We start from the raw sequence: 19910 nt of genomic DNA, 5'->3' as shown, positions 1-19910 counted from the left end.
CAGTCTCCGGCCTGTCTTCACAGGACCTCCCCTGCATATCCCCTCTTCTTTTACGGTCTATGTAGCCTAGGCTGACCTTGAACTCCAGACCCTCCTGTCTCAGTCTCCTGAGTCCTAGGATCATAGCTGGGCACTACCACACCCAGCCTAGGTCTCCTTTTCTAAAGGACATCGGTCATTGGGTTCAGGGCCCATTGTTTTGTGATCTATGGCTAAGGACGTGTGTGGGGACATTTGCCGCCACACAGGCCCCATGCTGAGGTCCTGGAGGACGTGCATCTTGTGGATGCACAGGTGCATCTTGGATCCCACCTGCTAGGATTCAGGAACCCGAGGGAAGCAAGGGCCCTCCTTAGGCACGCTCTTTCCTGGGCTGCTCACTCTGCCCAGCTCTCTGTGGTCCAGGCCAGCCACAGTCCTGCTACCACAGGGTATGAGGGCCTGTCCAAGGCGCCGCCTGTCTTCTGGTGGTGCGGAGCCGGGCACAGGACGGGAGCACTGTCCTCCCACTCGCTCTGACTCCATAGGTTTCCCTTGGGTCACGGTGGCAGGTCAAGGCTCAGCCAGTGGCTCCGTGGGTGCCCTGAGTGTGGAGAGATCAGTAGTGCCTGGAGGTGGCTGCACGCTGCAGGGCCTGGCTGACGTCTGATCCACCTTGCTGTTCCCCTGAGGCCTCACGGGCCAAGCCCAAGCAGAGCGAGGTGGGGGGGGGGACTCAGGTGTGCCCTCAGGATCCTAGGACAGCCTTGGCCCAAGCTGCCACCCTGGGGGCTGGTGGGACCAGAGTCCCCAGGGAGGCTCTGAGACCTTCCCTATCTCGTGTCTCCCATCTTCTCTGCACCCAGCCCCCCAAGGCAGCTCTAAGGAGGCACAGTCTGAAACCCAGTCGGTTCTCTGGGGAAGATTTTTCTGAAACAGACTCCTTTGAGAACCTGACAGAGGTTGTGAACACACTTGATGCCTGAATGGCCTCAGACAGGCTGCCCCGGTCCCCAGAACGTTTCAGAGGTCCCCCGAAGCTCGCTCTAAGAGGGCGGCTAGGGGTGACCCATGTTACTGTGGGTGGCTTCTCTCCTCAGTGACTCATGAGTTCCTTACTCTCTGGGCTGTCCGAGATGCCAAAACTGAACACAAATGGCTTCAAACAAAAAATAAAGATTTATTGGCTTCAGGTACAGCTGGCTCCAGGGGCTGGGACGTGTGTGTCGCCCCTCTCCCTCTGTGGCTCTTGTGCGCATCAGCTGGCCTCTCCCTCTGTTCAAGTATTCACCACACGGAAGAGCTTCTCTCCCTCTCCTGTGTGTGGCTCAGGCCTGAAAGCCGGACCGTCCCAGCACAAGGTCCAAGATGGGCCTTGGCTGCCCGGCCTGGGGCAGATGCTTATCTCTGAATCGGTCCCTGAAGCCCCCCTGGACTTGGGCCAGTACCTTCTGGACTGGGAGGTAGGTGGCCTGGGTACCCTCCCACAATGCTGGCATTTCAGGCATGACTACCACGCCCGGCCTCCAGAGGGCGTCTTGATGTTCACCACTGGTCGCCTGTGGTGGCTGAGCCCCTGTGGAGGGGACGTCGGCAGCAGCCACAACCAGCAGTGTACGGGCACTGGCCGCCTGCGCCCAGCTCGCCCCGTCTCACGTGGCACAGGAGGACAGCATCGAGGTGTGGTGGCCCGATGCTCAGCACACACCCGGCACGGGCTGCCCTCCCGCCCAGTCCCCGGCTTCCTGGGGCCACCTCCCAAACGCACCATGTGCTCGGAGTGGGCTCTGGGAGGCCCAGCTGATGACTGCCTGTAATCCCAGCGCCTGGGAGGCTAAGGCAGGAGGATCGGGAGGTTGAAGCCAGACTGGTGAGGTCTTGCCAGAACAAATAAATACCAAGAAGAGGGAGCAGCAGGTGCTGGGCAGGCAAAGACAGCAGAGAACTGTGGTGCCGGTGTCCAGTCCCTGCCAGCACAGCAGAGGACAGGGACGCGGGGAAGGCTCAGGGGCGGCGTGGGCACAGCAGGTCTGAGAGCACAGGTGAGCTGGTCACCTGCCAAAGCCTGGCGTCCTCCCAGCCAGGCCTCACCGACGCCCCCTGGTGGTTCCTTCAGTGCAGCTCTAGGCAGAGGGCTGCGGACCACGGAATCCACCTGTAAACACGACCCCAGCTCTTCCCGTGCCTTCTTCTAGGAGCTTGTGACGAGACACCAGGTCCTGGCCAAGCGAGCCCACAGTGAGCAATGTGGACAGGTGTTCTGGCCTGGCCTGGTCACTGGTGGCCTCTGGGGATTCTTTGGCAATGGCGCAGGCCCTCCTGGGGCCAGGCCCTGGGCAGCTCAGGCGGTCAGGCACGAAGCAGGCGTGGTCTCAGGCTCTGCATTGCTGGGGTCAGGTGAGGGGCCGAGGCTGCCCGGCGTCTCGCCAGGCAGACGGGGCCGTCAGTCCTTGAAGGGGTCGTGGCTGTCGCCAGGCTGCTCCTTCTCGGGTGCCAGGGACTCCCCGCCCACCTCTTGCAGTGGGTGGTACACGTAGTCCCCGTCCACGTGCCGGGTCCTCTTGGATCTGGAGCCCAGGAGCAGGGACACGTTGGCCGACACGCTGACCAGCAGCAGGAAAACCAGGCCCAGGGTGAGGGCCAGCCACGTGGTCCTGGGGCAGAAGACAGAGCGGATGGAGGCTGCTGGGAGCTTGGCCCCGCGCCTGTCCTGTGCTGGGGATGGGGTCCCGTGCCACACCCCATGGGCGGGGGCTGGGCCCCCACTGGAACACCTACCTGCTGAAGAACGAGAGCTCTGCTGCCCGTGGGGTGGCCTCGGAGGGCTGGAGACACTGCTTCACTGTAATGAGCAAAGAGCCGCTGCAGGCCTGGCGGGGGAGGGGGAGGGTGGGGGGGAGAAGGGGGGCTGCCCATCCCTAGCCCAGGGGCTCTACCTTGGGAAGTGCTGCAGTTGCCAGTCTGGGGGTCGCAGGGGCACTGGTGCTCACACTGGCAAGGCCTCTGGCAGCCAGGCCCGTACCAGCCCAGGGGACACTCTGCGGAGAGGAGGAGGCAGGTCAGGGGTAGAGGCCTGGCCTTTGGGGGTGGGTGAGCTGCGTCCCTGAAGGAGACCTTGCGGGAAACCGTGTCTCTGCAGGTGCCACCCGAGATTTCAGGGGGGCACAGGGGGGGGTGTCCCTCCGCTCCTTAGGAGGACGGGGTAGCACAAGCAGAGGCTTGGGGAGGCTGAGCGGGGACAGCAGACACTCGCCGCCCGGGGCTGGCAGGGCCAGGGGCCCCAGGAGCCACTTCAAAGGGTCAGGGAGGACCCTGGGGACCCCTGCTGCTGTCTGGCTGCCCACATCCACGCGTGCGATTTGTCACAGGGGCACTGGAAACCTGGATGGAACTCAGATTCCCCCTGAACCAGTAGGCAGACGGGGGGTGCGAGGCTGGGGTTGGGGTGCGTGGCTCTCACCTTCGCTGCAGCTGGGCCCTGTCCAGCCTGCGTCACAGCGGCAGCCGGCTGCCAAGACAAGAGCAGGGGACTGGGTAAGAGGCCGGGCGGGGCTGGGCGGGGTGGGTGGGACACCAGACCCCCACTCACTGTCGGTGCACAGCCCGTGGCCGCTGCAGTTGGAGGGGCCACAGTCCAGCTCGCTGCAGGCCGCGCCGCGCCAGAACTTCCCGGTGCACTGGCAGTGGCCGTCCACGCAGGTCCCGTGGCCGCTGCAGTCGGGCGGCTGGCAGCGGGGCTCGTGCACGCAGATCACGGTGGACACGCGGCGGGGACAGCGCCACCTGCTGTCCTGGCTGCTGGGGGGAAGGGTGTAAGGAGGCAGGGATGCTGCCCCTTCTGCGCCCCCCCCCCCCCCCCCCCCGCCATCCCTCCACCCCAGGGCCCTGGCTGATATGGATAGCGCCCTCTACCCCCTCCCCAGCCAGCCTGTCCTTCCCCACAAATGTCTTTCCTGACAGACTGGCCCTGTCTGCGAGGGGAGGGGGCTAGTCCTGGTGACCGCTGGCTCAGGCCTTAGTGCTTGGTGTGTTTGACTGACAGAGTCTAACTGTATAACCCAGGCAGTCCTCACAATTGCCATGCAGGCCTTGGTGATTCACGCTTCTAATCCTAGTACTCAGGAGGCTGACATCTGGAGGGTCACAGTTTGAAGATAGCCTGGTAAGCAAAGTCCAAGAGACCTATGTCCAATTAACCAGCAGAAAGCTGGGCTGGAGGTGTGGCTCAAGTAGCAGAGGACCAGCCCAGCAAGGAAGCTGAATGAGAGCAAGCATGAGTCCTCAGTTCAAGCCCTAGTACCAGCTCAAAAAAAAAATGCTATGTAGCTCAGAGCATCCTTAAACTCACAATCTTCTTGCTTTAGTCTCTCAAACTGCTGGGATTACAGGTATGTACCACCACATCAGGCTTTTGTGTTCACTGTTGAACCCCCGGGGCTGAGGTGGGCTGACAGTTGCTTACCAGTGATCTGACGGGTAGCTGGCCAGGGTCCCATTGAGCACGAAGGTGGCGGAGCCACCGCCATCCAGGTTGATGGCGTTGACCACGTCCTGCTGCAGCAGGAACTCTGCCACCTCCCACAGGCTGAGGCCACGCTGCTCCGTCTGTCCATCCACGTGAAAGAGCACCAGCTGTCCCTGGCGGTCGTGGCCTATGGCTGTCCTGGCCGACATCACATTCACAAATTTGCTAAAGGAACCTGTAAGAGAAGCAGTCAGCTGATCACCAGCTCTCCCGCCTGGAACCTCTTGCCAAGGACCAACTGTCCACCTCCGGGCTCAGGGCACCCTGAGCACACACCACCCTTGCTGGGTCCCTGAGCAGAACAGCTAACGGCTTCCACCGGGATTTCTTTGGTTTTGGTGCTGGAATCCAGGATCTCATGAATATGAGAGGAATTCCACTTGGGCCGTGTCTCACAGCCATTTTGTTTTTGAGACAGAGTCTTGCCAACTTTACCTGGGCTGGTTAGAACTTAAGATCTTCCTAGTCTGGGAAGGTGGCTTAGTGGTAGAGTGCTTGCCTAGCATGCAGAAGCCCTGGGTTTGATTCCACACTACCACATGCACACAGAAACAGCCGGAAGTGGCGCTGTGGCTCAAGTGGTAGAGCGCTAGCCTTGAGCAAAAGAAGCTTAGGGACAGTGCCCAGGCTCTGAGTTCAAGCCCTAGGACTGGCAAGAAAAAAAAAAAAAAAAAGATCTTCCTGCTTTCCATCTCCCGAGTGGCTGGAATTACAAGTAGATGCTGACGTGCCCAGCTTCGAAGTTTTTCTTCCTTCGCGTTTATGACTTTATTTTTTCCAGCTTATTATATAACCATTTCCTTTGTTATACATTCCATACAAGACTGCCTAGATCTCCTCACCTACCAGGAGTGCTAAGCACAACTTTGTTGCTCCCAGAGGCTTATGGGAAGGCTTAAGAACAGCCCACCCCACATTGCTCCTGGTTCTCTATTTTTTTTTTTTTTTTTGTAATACTGGGTTTGAACTCAGGGCCTTGTACTTGCTAGACAGGTACTCCAGCACTTGAATCATGACCCCAGCCCTTTTTAAGTCTTCAGTTGTTTTTGAGCTAGGGTGTCCAGTTTATGCTTAGAACGGCCCAGACCAACGCTACTAATGCTTCCTGGATAGCTGGGATGGCATCTGGTTGAGATGGAGTCTCAGTGAACTTTTTGCCTGGGCTGGCCTGAAATTGGCAATCTTCCTGAGGGCTACCTCCCAAGCAGCTAAGGCTACAGGTGTGTGCCACAGCGCCCAGCTGTTGTACGGCGACGACGGCCTCTCCTCGCACCTGTCTCCTGTGTCTTGTCGCACTCGGCGGCCTGGCTCTCGTTGATGTAGATGCTTCCATTTCGAATCAGCCACACGACCCCGCTGAGCAGCTGCTCGAATGGATTGTTGGTGTCTAGTGCCTCCTCTTCAGACAGGTACCTGCACCCGGGGAGGGCGGGAGGCTCACTCAAGGGCAGTAGCGTAGGCGCAGGGGGAAGGTGAGCTTCCTCTTACCCCTTATCAAACTTCCTCTTCCTCCCCCTACCCCAGGAATATGCCTGGCCAGGGTGCAACTGTGGCTTCCTGCAGTCCTTTGCTGTCTCCCCGTTGTTGGGGCCCAAAAGGCTGAAGCCAGGCAGGGGCTCCACAGTACCCTTCCCCCCGCCCCTCACCCCCTCTGCAAACCCTCTACTACACTTTATTTCATTAAAAACCCCACCAGATCTCAAATCCATGTGTGACCCTCAATTTCTGGCAAAACGATCCTGTTACAGTCCCTCCACCCTCCCTGTCCACTTCTCCAACCTAGCATCTCTCCTCACCCCAGGCATGAGCCAGGTGGTACGCAGTCATCCCTGCCACCTTCAGATAACAGGTTTCATTTGTCTGTTTATTTTTAGATCCTAGACTGGGCCTCAAACTCCTTAGCTCACGGGCAGGCACTGTACCAACAGAGTCACACCTCCAATCCCTATAACTGTTTCTTCTGTGGCTCCTCTCCCTATCCCCCTAAGTCTTCTTGAACTCTGTGTGTGTGTGTGTTACTGAGGCTTGAAGTCAAGGCATGGTGTCCTTCAGCTTTTGCACACCAGGCTGGCACTCTACCACTGGAGCCACAGTTCCGTCTCTAGATTTTTTTAGTGGCTCAATGGAGATAAGAGTCCCATGGACTTTTCTGCCTGGGTTGGCTTCAAATCTTGATCCTCAGATCTCAGTCTCCTGCACAGCTAGGACCACAGGTGCGAGCCACCGCTTCCTGGCCTTGCTGCATCTGTGAGCCTTCGCCTGTTAGCTGTTCCTTTTGCCCCAAATTCTGTTCCTCCACTTCGCCCCTGGGTCGTAACTCTTCAGAGGTCAACTCACCGGTCACTTTCTCAGATCCCATTACAGCCAGCCCTGGCTCGCACCTGTGCACCCTGACAACCTCCTCTCCTAGCACCGTCTGAACTGATCACTGTTTCCTGACTTTTCCTACTACCGGGGCCGGTCCCTTCACGAAGGGCGCTCCCCGGGGCTCCGCACACCGCCTGGCACCGCAGGAGGGGGCTCGGCACCCGCGTGCAGCAGGCGAGGTGACCGGTGGCCGCCACCCCATCTCCGGTCCGCGGGCGGGAAGGAGGGGAGGGGGGCGCGGCGCTCCCGGCGTTCTCACCCGGTGACCAGGGTCCCGTCGCGGCGGATCCCGAACTGCGCGTTCTGCAGCCCCCCGGAGCCGCTCGCGCGCCGCCCGTCGCTCACCACGTTCCCCAGGCACTCGCCCGAAGCCAGGCGGAAGAAGCCGCCGTTCTGGGCCACCCGGCAGCCGGCCGCCCGCGCCGTCTCCTCCACGGTGGCGCGCCGCCGCTGCGCGCAGCCCCCGGGCCCGCCGGGCTCCAGCACGGACACGGCGCGCCGGGGCGCGGGGACCCGCGTCAGGTGTCCGGCCACCGCGCGGCCCCCGAAGTGCGACACGAAGGCGCGCACGGCGGCGCCGGGGGCGCCGGGGGCCGCGGGGGCCGGCGCCCAGCTCTCGTGCGCGCGGTGGCCGGCGCGCACCCGTGCGCAGTCCCGGGGCGGGCGCGCGCGCGCGCGGGGATAGGGCGACAGCAGGTCGTCGTCGCGGGAGGCCCTGCGGGGACGGGGCGCGCGTGAGCTCGTGGGGGGGACACAGGAGGAGGGGGGATCCGGACCCGCTCCCCCCGCCCCGCCGCGGGCGCCACTCACCCCGAGCCCACGCCGCCCCACGCCGCCCGGACCAGGCCGAGCAGCACGAGCAGGAAGCGAAGCCCGCGACTCGTGGGGGCCGCCATGTTGGGACCCCGGCTCCGATCACGTGGGCCCGGCCCACGTGACTGACCGGAGCGGCTCCGCGGGGGGAGGGCCGCGGCGTCCAAGCCTGGTCCGGGTTATCGCGAGATCTCAGCAGGTACCTGCCCGGGGATGGGGGGGGGGGGGAGCCTGTTATCTGGGTGAAATGTCAGATCTGTGGGAAGTTTCGAGAACGAGCTGTTGAAGTCGTTGCCAGAGGCGGTGGGGAGGGGAGCGAGTCGGGGGGGAGGGGACTGAGCCGTGGGAGGCCCATGGCCTGCAGAGCTCTGGCCACTCATAGTTGATACTAATTACATATTCATCCTGTGTGTGTGTGTGTGATTCTTCTGCTTCAACCTCCCTGCAGGCATGCACCACCTCACCCACACCCACCACCGAAGGACTCACCCAAGGACTCTTGGCCTAATCCTTTTATGTGTCCCAAGACGGAACAAGAAGGCTCGACCCCCTGGCCTAGTATATCCCAGGTGCATACAGGTGCCAGGCATGACCCCGGGAATGCACCGACCGTGCACAGGTAAGGCAATCCGACCTAAGCCAGCCTGTAAACGTTCTGTTGTGTGGGCCTAACCTGTAGGGAACTCTTGAGGCTGAGCTGTGAGACCAGAAAAGTGTAAGGTCCATTCCTGGACGGCGAACAGACCTCGCCCAGTACCTGCGTTACCTAGGCAACTGGGACACCTTGAAGAGGTCACCTCTGCATCTGCTGAGGTCACATCTTAATCTGATGTGGCCACACCTTTCTCCTACCTGATCCCACTTGCCTTTACCTGGACACACCTTTCTCCCCGCCCCTACCCTATATAAGGCCTAACCTGGGGCCAGACCCTCTCTTTTGCCAGCCACGTGGTGTGCCAACCTTGCCCGTCCCAGCAGGTCTACTGAATAAACCTATCCCTTACCTGAATACCACGTGCGTGGTGCTGTTCTTACTCAGCTACCTCTTTTTAAAAACCTAACAGAAAGGATTAAGAAATCAGACGGAAGGCTGAGAACTGGATTCTGAAAAGGTCAAACCATCAAGGCCAGACAGATGTAGAGCCGTTTGGACCTTGAAAAGCTTGAGGCCTTGGAAAAGGGAGTCAGTTGTCACTATACTTAGCCAGTTCTCTGCCCACACCTGCAGTAACCTCCCCGTACTGAACTCAAGTTACCTCTGTCTCCTTGCTCAGACCCCACAAAAGCCTAACTCCAACCCCACCTCCTTGCACAATTTCTGATCCCTCAGGAAGACTGTCCCTCACTGTGCCTCAATAAACAGCCCTAGCCTGTTGATAATTGAGTCTGGCCTTTGCCTTTATCCTCCATTTTCCTAAAATGAGAAGCCAGCTGCACACAAGCAGCTTTTCCCTCCGCTTCATTGTTCTGTAATGCTACCTTTTCGTGAATCCAAGTCAGAAAAGGATATACTTAACCTTTAGATTCCTGGCCAATGCGTCGAATGCATTACCAGACATTTAGGGTAGCTAAGGTGACCTCAGGTGCCTGTGTCTGTCAAGAGACAAATTCAGGCAAGATGTGAACTGTAGTAAAAGTGACACAAAAGTGTATTAGGACAGAAATCTGGCAAGGAAGGTTGTGGCATCGCTCATCTCAGCTACTTTGGTCTTCTTCCTCCTTATAGAGCTTGGCCTTGGATTGAATGGTGAAACGAGGGGACTTTAAAGATGGCTTTCTGACTGGCAGGTCTCCTTTCTGTTTCCTGTAAGATTGTGACCTCAGAGATGTGGTGTCCCATCTTTATTTCCTCATTCTTCCGTTCCTCTTACTTTCTCCTTTTGTGGTCACCAGCCCCCATTTTGTTGTGTGGAAGGTTTCAGTTGATCAGTTTTCTCCTGTCATCTGTGAGTTCTGTAGACCACAATTTCCTGATGGGCTGATTTTCTATGAGGTCCTATTTCAAGGACAGGACAGGATGTTTTCTTAAGTAACCACTGGACCACTAAAATGAGGACATTGGACATAGGCAAGGTTTTTATCTAATCATGTGGAGAGTGCTCTGGTTGCCAGTGGGAGCCTGGAGTAGGTGGACCACTCAAGACTTGACGGCTGGCTCCGGAGGGTCTGGAGTCATGGAGTGAGTGACTAGTGCCCAGTTTAGATTTTGTCAGTTGTCCCTTTCATGTCATTTCTGACCTCCCCCCTCCAGGAGCCCCTGCTAATGTAGGGGATTACGCAGCCTGGTGCCAAGCTGTTGGCATGGAGGGATTTGCCTCCTTCTGGTCTGCATCCAGGGTGCTAACACTACTTAAGCCAGCTGAGGTCTGAAATCAACCCCTATGTTCCCGACAGTCCTTCCTCTTCTCTGTCTATTCTACTAGGAGTGTAGGGGGCTGGTGACCTCTGACCAATTCTCACCTTGGAATCCTGTGAATTATTTTTTGCCCAGAGGGTCTTGAACCATGATTGTCCCATCTCTACGTCCCAAGGAGCTAGGATTATAGGGTGGAGCTGCTGTGCCTGGCTTTTTTTTCTTTTTCTTTTTCTTTCATGACGTGGGGCCTTGATATGTTCCCCAGGCTGTGCCTCAGCCTCAGAAATTGTTTTAGTAAAATATAATTTACATACGAAAATTTCCTGGGTCTTAAGTGTACAGTTCAATGATTTTTTTTTTTTTTTTTGCCAGTCCTGGGGCTTGAACTCAGGGCCTGGGCACTGTCCCTGAGCTTCTTTTTGCTCAAGGTTAGCACTCTACCTCTTGTGTCACAGTGCCACTTCTGGCTTTTTCTGTGTATATGGTGCTAAGGAATCCAACCCAGAACTTCATGCATGCTAGGAAAGCACTCTACCACTGAGCCACCTTCCCAGGCCCTAGTGCAATGATTTTTAGTAAGTATGAGATATTCTATTTTTTAAACATTTTGGGGGGTTTGAACTCAAGGTCTTGAATTTGCTAGGCAGGAACTTTATCACTTGAGTAACACCTCCAGCCACTTTTTCTTGAGTTATGGTCTGCATTGGGGCTCTCTCTCTCTCTCTCTCTCTCTCTCTCTCTTTCTCTCTCTCTCTCTCTTTTTGCCTAGGCCAGCCTCAGACCTCCACCTCCCGAGTAGATAGGATTACAGATGTGAGTCCCCAGACCTGGCCTTCTAGAAGATTTTTATGACCCCTTACAATTCTGTTGTATGATTCTGTTTTAAGGCCAAGCTGGGTTGACAGCAAGCAGCTTAGTGGTTTCTTGGAGCTGTGGGCTGAGGGGGAACAGTATGATGATTAGAGGTTTGCTTCGTCACCTCATGGGTAAACCTGAGAGTCTCCCTGTCGGGCCCCACATATTTACCAGACAGACCAAGAGCTCTAAGCTCCAGGATGTGGCAGGGATTCTTACACAACTTAAGCTGATTGAGTACATGAATCCCCATGCTGGGGTGGGAGTGGACCACGTGAGAGGGAGGGGGTTGGTTCCCCTGCTGTTGGGTATAAAAGGGGCGTTAATGGCTCTCTGCTGAGAAACACGGCCTCCTCACCAGGGCCCATGAATTAACTGGGAAGAGGATAGAAGTTAGGTACCCTTTCTGTTTCTTTGTGCCAGTACTCAGGGCCTGGGCACTGTCCCTGCCCCCACCCCCTCTTTTTCCTCACTTGAACCACAACTCCACTTCCACTTTCTTGGCAGTTAATTGGAGATTAGAGTCTCACGGACTTTCCTGCCTGGGCTGGCAGGCTTTGAACCATGATCCTCAGATCTCTGTCTCCTGAGTAGCTAGGATTACAGGATTGTTGGCCTCCATGATTTTTACCTGCATTTTCCTGTGACATTAGTAATGGCAAAGGTGCTGGAGGCCATGGTACGCTGGGACAGTGGGAAGGGAGAGGGAGAGGGCGGCTTTGTGAGTCAGGAAAGAGGCTGGTACGGACTCAGGGCTTGTGGGGAGGAGTGGGAGGGGGGAGAAGGGCACCCCTGAGCAGCTTCTCTAGTGGGGTGCAGAGAGAATAGTCACACATGGCAGAGACTAAGAATGATGGTCTCTAGAAAGACTGAGTATCCATGTTGTGACCTACAATTCTAGGGAATTTAAATCTGTCCTGTAATTCCCTGTTTCTTAACATGACATTACTTGGAGTAGAAAAAAAAGGATGTTTTTTTTTGGTCGGTTGTGGGGCTTGAACTCTGGGCCTGGGCGCTGTCCCTCAGCTCTTAAGTTCAAGGCTATTGCTCCACCACTTGAGCCACAGCGCCACTTCCAGTTTTCTGGTGGTTCATTGGAGATAAGAGTCTCACAGGGACTTTCCTGCTCCGGATGGCTTTGAACTGTGATCCTCAGATCTCAGCCTCCTGAGTAGCTAGGATGACAGGCATGACCCACACAACGAAAAAGATCTTTTCTCCTCTCTCTCCCCTCCCTCCCTCCCTCCCTTCTTTCTTTTTCTTCTTGAAACAGGATTAGGAAACCCTGACTCCGAAAGAAAGAAAGATAAAGAAAGAAAACAAAAAGACTCGTTTCGTGATAGATTGCGCTGTGAATGTATTCACCTGCTCCCTGCTCAGTCTGGGTTTCAAACCAGCCCAGAAGTTTTCCACAGGGCTGTGTGCTATGCGGCTCCTCTTCAGCCGCTGCCCCCTCCAGAGATGCCAGTGGAGCCCCGGCTCAGCGGCCGCTGGGGGGTGGCGGTGTCGCTGGATGAGGCCCGTCATTTGCCAGTGGGTGTGCTGCCAGGAAGTACAGGAACCCACCCAGAGCCCCCACGGCGGTGGCTGTGCTGTGACAGGAGCAGCCGTCTGGGGGGGGGGGATGGGGAGAAAGAGAGGGAGAGAGGGAGACCGCCGGTCACAGGGCTTCTTCCCCTGCCCTCAACTACCTTGCCATGTGTCCCATGGGTGTCCCTGGGACTTTGTGTAGACCCCACTTTGCTGGGGCTGTTCCCCAGCACCTGGGGGGGGGGACACCCACTCTGTGAGAAGTCATGCCAACCCCTTCCTGCTCTGCCTTGTGGGACATCTGTTTATCTGGGTCGCTGTCCCAGAGCTTTTTGTTGTTGTTTTTGTTCAAGGCTGGCATTGTCCCCCTGGAGCCACGGCTCCATTTCTGGCTTTCTGGTGGTCAATCAGAGATGAGAGTCTCATGGTCTTTTCTGCCCAGGTTGGCTTTGAACATGGGATCCTTACATCTCAGCCTCCTGAGTAGCTAGGATTACAGATGTGAGCCACTGGCATCCAGCCATTTAAAAAAAGAATGTTTTTGAGACAGCATCTCCCTGTGTATTCCAGGCTGAGCCCCAATTCCAGATCCTTCTGCTTGAGCCACGTGGGGGCTGGGATGGCAGGCACCCACCATCCCGCTTCCTAAGAGGAGACTCTCAGAGCCGCCTACCCTTCCTTCCACTCAAACTTCAAGGCCCTGGCCCCCCGGGATGTCAGGGGGCACTGCAGGCCTCACTTTCCTAGCCAAGGGGTGCCTGGGGCCTGGGGTCACCTGTGAATAGCTTTTCCCGCCTCCTCACTCTTCTCAGAGCGTGCTGTGGGGGAGGGGACGCACTGGGGGCTTCTTGGTCCTTGGTATCTGAAGGGGAGGAGAGAGGGGAGGGAAGGGGGAAGAAGGGAAGAGGGGGAAAGGGGAGCGTCAGGTCGTGCTGGATTTGAGCTGATTTACAACCAGTCTCCATATTCCGGCCAGGCTGGTTGGAAGATCCTCCTACCTCAGCCTCCTGCGTGCAGAGATGGCAGGTGTGAGCTACCTGATCTGTTTCTCAGTGTGACCTATAAACCTTTCTCCATAACCCTCTTCTCCTCCTCAAGCCCCTCAGGTCTTCCCTCCAACACAGGCTATTCCAGAAGCTTCCTCCGTTACCTGTCTACAGGTCCTTCCACATGGCCTCCACTGTCCTCTCCCGATGGTTTCTCAAACTGTGGCTCCCAAACCACACGGTTCAGCCCCCGGTGCCCTCCCTTGCCAGCCTCATTTCTTTGTTTAGGGGCTTTCTGCCCCTCCGCCTTTCCCAGAGCCTTGTCATCCCGGCTACTCAGGAGGCTGAGATTTGAGGATCCACGCTCAAAGCCAGCCCAGACAGGAAAGTCTGTGAGACTCTTATCTCCAATTAACCACCAGAAAACCAGAAGTGGAGCTGTAGCTCAAGTGGTAGAGCGTTCACCTTGAGTGAAAAAACTAAGGGGTAGTGCCCAGGCCTCCTGAGTTCAAGCCCCAGCGTCGGCAAGGTGCACACTACAGGAAGTCCACCTCCTTTCCCATCTCATCCCAATGCACCAAGCCCATTTCTACCTATGTGTGTGCATGTACACATGTACACAGCACACACATGCACACACGTGCACAGCATATGCACAGCACACATGCATAGTACACACATGTACAGCATACACAATACACACATGCACACACGCACATGCACACGTATTACCAGCCTCTCTCAGTGTCCCCACACCAGTGCACCCCCCTCCTGCCCTGGGGCTCCTCATCGGGCCAGGAGTGCAGCTCACCGGGGTTCCCGAAGCAGCCTTCCTGTTGCTTCTGCCAGCTGAGGATGGCCTCCAGCCACCGGAGCTTGTAGAAGTCGGAGAAGCCGGCGATGCCACAGAACATGACTGGAAGCAGGCACAGGGGCCCCTCTGAGGGTCTCCCCCTCCTCCCCCCGCGGCCACCTCCTCCCCCCTCCAGGGCCACTGTATTGCTGCCTGTCTCCTGCCTGGTGAGGCAGGAAGGTGTGGGCAGGGGGATGTTCCACGCAGGCTGGAAGGAGGCAGTGCTCCATGCTCTTCCTCAGCAACCCAGGGCCCGCAGGTCTGTGCCCCGCCTCCCCGTCCTCCCAGGGCTTCCGGCCAGCACTGGATTGCTTAAATGCTAGAGCTGGAGCCAGGCCTGGTGGTACATGCCTGTCACTTCCAGTTATTCAGGAGGATGCTGGAGAATCCTGAGTTTGAGGCTAGCCTGGATGAAGTTAGTGAGACCCTATCTTAAGAACAAAATACATGGTAGACCTGGTGGCTTAGGCCTGCGATCCTTGTTTCTTAGGAGATGGAGTTTGGGGGACTGAAGTTCCTGAGCTAAACACACACAAACAACAACAACAAAAGTTCTTGAGATATCATCTCAGTCAGTGGCTGGGCATAGTAGTGACCACCTGTCCCTTCAGTGATTTAGGAGGACACGAAGAGGAATATCATGGCCATCCTGAGCGCCAAGCAAAAATAACTAAATCACAAACTCATCCCAAATACTGCAGGGGATATACATTGCTAGGACAAGGCTATCCCAAGGCAATATTTGGGATATGCTAACATTCTGCATTTCTCCATTGTTTATCTTTAGTTCCGACTGGATGGCTCATCCTGTTGGTTTTACTGGTTTCATCTGACACTGTGAGTGCGCATGTGTGCCCCGTGCTCTTGCACACCCATTCCCATTCCCCCCTCCCCCACTTCCCCGTCCTGAGAGCAGAAGGCGCGGAAGGCTCACTGTTCTCCATGAAGAGGTCTTGGGTGCGGTAGGTGTAGCCGGCGGCCTGGGCTCTCTGGTTCAGGGCCATCATGTTAGCACAGAAGATGCCGATGTACAGCTGGCTCTGGCGGAACAGGCTGTGTGTGCAGCCTTTCTGGAGACAGCATGCAGGAGACACGGAGGTTGGGTTACAGGAGGACCTGCAGATCGCGGAAGCTCTTGGGGATGAGTTTTTCTCCTTCCCCCCACCTCCCCAATCTGTGTTCCCAGAGGGCTTGTCAGTAGGGGGTCAGGAAGACTTGAGTTCGAGTGAGTTAGGGCTCTGCCACCCAGAGGTTATGTGGCTTTGGCTGGATAAATTAGCCTTTTGGAACGTCAGCATCTTCTGGAAAGGGTGAGGACGCTAGGGTGTACGCTAGGTGGCACTCTGCAGCCCCTTCTCCCTTAGGCAGTGTCAGTGCCTGGCTGGTTCCGGCCCCACTCTGGGAGGACAGGGTTCAGAACAGCCAGGGTTTGAACCCCGGGCATGGCATATGCTAGGCACTCTTCTTCAGAGTTTTGCCTTCAGAGTAACTTTTGCCTTGTTGAATCTACCGAGCAAAACAATGTAGTTCACTGGGTGCTGGTGGCTCACACCTGAGCATGCCTCTGAGGTTTTTTTTTTGGTTGTTGTTCGAGGCTGGCGTTCTACCACTTGAGCCATCCAGCTTTTTGGTGGCTACTTGGAGATAAGAGTCTCATGGATTTCCCTGCCTGAGCTGGCTTTGGATCTTAATCCTCAGAGCTCAGCCTCCTGAGTAGCTAGGATGAGAGGGGTGAGCCGCCAGTGCCGGGCCCCACTTTGGTTTGGAGACAGGGTCGCCTCTAAACTGAATCCAGGAGCCCCTTGGTTCCCTCTGCCTGCCCGTGGTGTCCATCATGCTGTCCCCTCCCCTCCGCCCGGCCCTCACTCACCATTCGGGCCCACAGGAAGAAGAGCAGCTGATGAGACAGGCTGTAGCCGGAGCAGCCGGCCTTGGTCATGAGCGCCCTGCAGAAGTCTGAGAGCACGCAGGGCTGGCTCTGGTCCGTCCTGGGGAGGCCGTCCTGGGCTGTCACAGACACGCTGCCCCTCCCCCCAGGCTGTGACTCCCCCACAGGCTCCAGGCTAGACAAAGGGGTTGCTAAGAAGAAGGCTGGTGTCTGGTGCTGGTGTGGCTGAGATGCACCCCTAACTCTGGGGAGATGAAGCTGGAGGTGTCCGGGCTCATCTCCCCATAGGCTGAGACTTCTCTCGTTGCCCCGTACTATTCCCATCTTTCCCATCCCAGGCCTAAACAAGGGACTTGGATCCACACAGCTTGGAGGTCTGGGCCTAATATAATATACTTCCAGAGTCCAGTCACCTGCAGACTGAGCTCTGGTGTAGCCCGGACTCCTATAAAGGATGCTGAGAGGATTAGAGTGGGGTACCCAGTGCCCATTCTGCCCTGGCCCCCTGAGCTTGGGGCTTGCTTCAAGCCCAGCTGCTGAATAAACCAGGGAGACCCACGACCCCTGGACTATGGAAGAGGAATGAACTGCATTTGCATACAAGAGATGGGGACTTCATTTGCATAAAAGGGATGTGACTTCATTTGCATAAAAGGGATGTGGGCTGGGCCTGGCTATAGGTGCAGGCAGAGCCCTCCTCAGAGAGCTGCCTGGTGCCAGGATTGGTCTAGAGGTGAGTTGGTCTTGGGGAGTTGGGGGTGGATGGCTTGGGGCAGGGTGGGCCTGAAAGGAGAAGCAAAGGTCTTAAAGGGGGCGGTGCCGTGGGAGTATGCCCAGAGGCCCCTGGGAGGGCATGGGGCAGCAGAATCTGAGGTTTCCACTGCTGGGTAGGAGTTCACATCTCCTGCCCGTCACACTGTCACACTGCCCCGGCATGCACACATGAGGCATGGAGAGGGAGCCCCACCCCCTCCCCCTCAGTCTTCAGCCAGCGGGGGCAGTGGGGACCCACCCGGTTCCCAGTAGCTGCACCAGACACAAGTCACTGCTGTCCTCGGAGAACGAGTCATGGGGGTCGAGCCAGGCGTAGACCAGGGAGGCGTTGGTGCGGGTCCACGAGAGAGGCAGCTTCCAAAACCCAGGCTGGAGGCTTGGCTGGAACTCTGCAGGGGAGAGGCGGGAGGGGCAGGGCGTGGCGGGGGGCCTCTCAGTTAAATACCCGGATACGGCCTTCCCAGAGCCCCCCGCCCCCCATACCTCTTAGGTAAGTGGGGTCGGTCTGCTGGAGGTAGGTGACAGCCTGGCGGAGGAGGGCGGTCAGCTTGGCGGCCAGCTGCCCGGCGCGCAGGCCAAGTGGCCGCAGCAGGGGGTCAGGCGCCCACTTGTCCTGGACGCCCCGGAGCTGCTCTGGGGGATGAGGGGACAGAGGTCATTCATTCTGCCAGCTGATCAGCCACCCGGGCTGAAAACCAAGGCTTCACCGCTCCCCCCGGAGCCTTTGTGGGGTTGAGCAGGACCACCAGCTGGGGCCAGAGGGCTGGACAGGGGCAGCTGAGGGCTTGTTCTCTGGAGGCGGTCTTGGGTTCGAGTCCTGACTGATACTTTTTTCACAGGGTGGGTGGTGAAGAAAGCCATTTCATCTCTCTTCCTCCGGGAAAGGGGAACGTGGACAATGGTCAATTCTGGGAGCTGGTGGCTAAGGATGGAACAGGCGAATAGGCACATGCTGCAGCCCAAGCAAAGAAGAGGGAGATGGGGAGCAGAGGGACAGGATGAGAGCGGGTGGACCTGGTACATCCCCACCTGTTCGCCTCCTGAAGCATCTTCAGGGTTCTGGAATGTTCTATAATGTCCCCCCCCCCACTCGCCTACCCTGGGCACTTTGTTTTTTGGAGAACCCTGCCCCAGGGGGATTAATTCTTCACACTTCCTTTTGCCTTTCCCCAGAGGTGAGGCTGGCGGATAGATGACCCTGCTCAGGTCCAGGTAAGTTCAGGGAGGGAGGTGGGGAGGGGCACAGCAGTGTATGTGTGTGTGTGCACGCATGTGTATGTCTCCCTGCCCCTGCTTGTCTTGGCTTCTTTCCAGTCCATTCTCCAAGGATCTTTTACTTTCAAAACTAAATAAACACTTGATTGTTTTCTCCGGCCCTGCAGGTGGCTTTGGCTGGAAGTGCAGGAAGTGGAAAGGAGCCTGGTTTTGGGGACCCTGTGGTGTCTCACCATCCTCTTGCAGGGGGAGCCCCTAAATTGTAAATGTCCATTAAAAGGGACCCCCCTCAGCCCCTCCCCTCCCCTTAATCAGAGCATGAAGAGAAGGCCATCTGGTGGACCTTTGCCTTTTCAGAAGATGATTTCCAAATCTCTCCTCTCGTTACCTTTAACTCCTTTCTCCCGAGAAGCTTGAGAACCGCCTGTTGAGCCCCGGCCCCAGACCAGCACCCCTCCCGTCCTCCCCCCACCCCACAGCAGGTTATACTGGAAGCCGGGAGGTGTCCAGGGGTCCAGGGACAGAGCAGACCAGGTGGCCTTCCCAGGGGTCAGCCTGGGGTTCCGGGGATCTCGGCCTGCTCACCTTCCAGCACCTGGAATCCCACCACTGCATCCAGGTTAACCCCAGGCAGCCTCTCCTGCAGGAACAAGGTGGCTCTCTCCAGCGCAGACAGGATCAGATCTGCCATGGTGGCCTTGCCCTGGGAGGTGTCCGGCTGTGGCAGGGAGGATGGCTGCCGTGGCAGGGCCAGGAGCAAGAGAAGTGCCAGCAGCCCGGGCCTGGCCATGTCTGGTGTTCTGACTGTAGCTGGAGCGCCAGGCATGCACCCTGGGCGCCTCTATTCACCCTCCTCCCGCCTCTTCCTCCTCCCCCTTTCCCCTGAAGATCTGCAGACAAGTGGCCTGACAGGGCCACAGGGGATAGCCAGGGAGGCCAAGGCTAGGGTCAGGCTAGGCCTGAAGTGCAGCCCGCTGGATGGCTGCCCGCGGGGGAGAGGAGCCCGCCCTGGCCTTCCAGCCCCTGACTTCCCATGATGGACCAAGAGTGTGAGCTGCAGCTCAGAAATCCAAAGACCTGGGAAAGCCCAGCTGGATCTAAGTCTGGAGTAAACTCCCTGGAGGGCCGCCCTGTCTTCAAGAGCTTTTTTTTTCGGGGGGGGGGGGACTGTCCACTGGAATCAGAATTCAAGCTACAAAGGCAAGCATGTTGCACTTTCCATTTTTCTAGTACTGGGCTGGAGAGTGTAGCAGTGGTACAGCAGCTTGAGCTGAGGCCCTGGGTTCAATTCCCTGTGCCATACTTTTTTTTTTTTTTTTTCTTTTTAAAGCACTGAGAAGGCACTGAAATAGATTTCAATGACCTTTCTTATTTCCATGAAACACATTATCATTTCAAATGTACTCAATATAGAGTGGTTTAGCTTTCTCCCTCTTTCTCAAACTTAGGTTTGAGCTTGCCAGGCAAGTACACACACCCCCCCCCCCAATCCAACCCTTCCTTCTGTCCATCTTTCCTTTTTTATTGTGCGGGTACTGGGGTTGAACTCAGGCCTGACACAGTCCCTGAGTTTTTATTGTGCTGGTACTGGGGTTGAACTCAGGCCTGACACTGTCCCTGAGTTTTTTTTGCTCAAGGCTAGTGCTCTACTACCTGAGCCATACCTCCACTTCTGGCTTTTTGCTGGCTAACTGGAGATGAGTCTCTTGGTCTTTCCTGTCCTGGCTGGCTTCCAATTGTGATCCTCAGATCTCAGTCACTGGAGTAGC

The 19910-nt window shown here is 57.0% G+C and overlaps 2 protein-coding genes and 1 long non-coding RNA gene across 3 annotated transcripts; 1 reads left to right on the top strand and 2 right to left on the bottom strand.

Moving 5' to 3' along the window:
* Positions 1-1139: 1139 nt before the first annotated feature.
* Nagpa (N-acetylglucosamine-1-phosphodiester alpha-N-acetylglucosaminidase) lies at positions 1140-7775 on the bottom strand. The gene is made up of 9 exons (XM_070003540.1): positions 7682-7775; positions 7131-7586; positions 5778-5917; positions 4442-4679; positions 3569-3774; positions 3440-3487; positions 2916-3017; positions 2758-2821; positions 1140-2633 (listed from the first exon to the last, which is right to left on the bottom strand). Exons 1-9 carry the CDS (start codon positions 7765-7767, stop codon positions 2423-2425), a joined length of 1551 nt encoding a protein of 516 aa, XP_069859641.1. The 5' UTR covers positions 7768-7775; the 3' UTR covers positions 1140-2422.
* On the top strand, positions 7757-9044 carry LOC138814560 (uncharacterized). Its single transcript, XR_011368024.1, has 3 exons — positions 7757-7883; positions 8133-8253; positions 8364-9044. It is a non-coding gene; the product is annotated as an uncharacterized lncRNA (long non-coding RNA).
* A 3200-nt stretch (positions 9045-12244) lies between these two features.
* Positions 12245-18962, bottom strand: CUNH16orf89 (chromosome unknown C16orf89 homolog). The gene is made up of 8 exons (XM_070003363.1): positions 18727-18962; positions 17410-17559; positions 17165-17315; positions 16135-16252; positions 15199-15334; positions 14223-14327; positions 13201-13287; positions 12245-12506 (listed from the first exon to the last, which is right to left on the bottom strand). The coding sequence occupies exons 1-8, from the start codon at positions 18929-18931 to the stop codon at positions 12376-12378; spliced, it is 1083 nt and encodes a 360-aa protein (XP_069859464.1). The 5' UTR covers positions 18932-18962; the 3' UTR covers positions 12245-12375.
* Between the last annotated feature and the right edge of the window lie 948 nt (positions 18963-19910).

Source organism: Dipodomys merriami, unplaced genomic scaffold (assembly GCF_024711535.1).
Source record: "Dipodomys merriami isolate MVZ:Mamm:240054 unplaced genomic scaffold, mDipMer1.0.p SCAF_60, whole genome shotgun sequence".
Taxonomy (NCBI): Eukaryota; Metazoa; Chordata; class Mammalia; order Rodentia; family Heteromyidae; genus Dipodomys; species Dipodomys merriami.
The sequence above is the reverse complement of the archived record's forward strand: the minus strand, read 5'-3'. Positions and strand labels throughout refer to the sequence as shown.

Coding starts and splice junctions, on each gene's coding strand:
- Nagpa (XM_070003540.1), bottom strand. CDS start 7,767: ATGGCGGCCCCCACGAGTCGCGGGCTTCGCTTCCTGCTCGTGCTGCTC. Junction 4,680..5,777: donor CGACAAGACACAGGAGACAG/GTGCGAGGAGAG, acceptor CTTCTCTTACAG/GTTCCTTTAGCAAATTTGTG. Junction 2,822..2,915: donor CAACTGCAGCACTTCCCAAG/GTAGAGCCCCTG, acceptor TGCTCATTACAG/TGAAGCAGTGTCTCCAGCCC.
- CUNH16orf89 (XM_070003363.1), bottom strand. CDS start 18,931: ATGGCCAGGCCCGGGCTGCTGGCACTTCTCTTGCTCCTGGCCCTGCCA. Junction 17,316..17,409: donor CGACCCCACTTACCTAAGAG/GTATGGGGGGCG, acceptor TCTCCCCTGCAG/AGTTCCAGCCAAGCCTCCAG. Junction 13,288..14,222: donor AGGCTGCTTCGGGAACCCCG/GTGAGCTGCACT, acceptor CCTCCCCTTCAG/ATACCAAGGACCAAGAAGCC.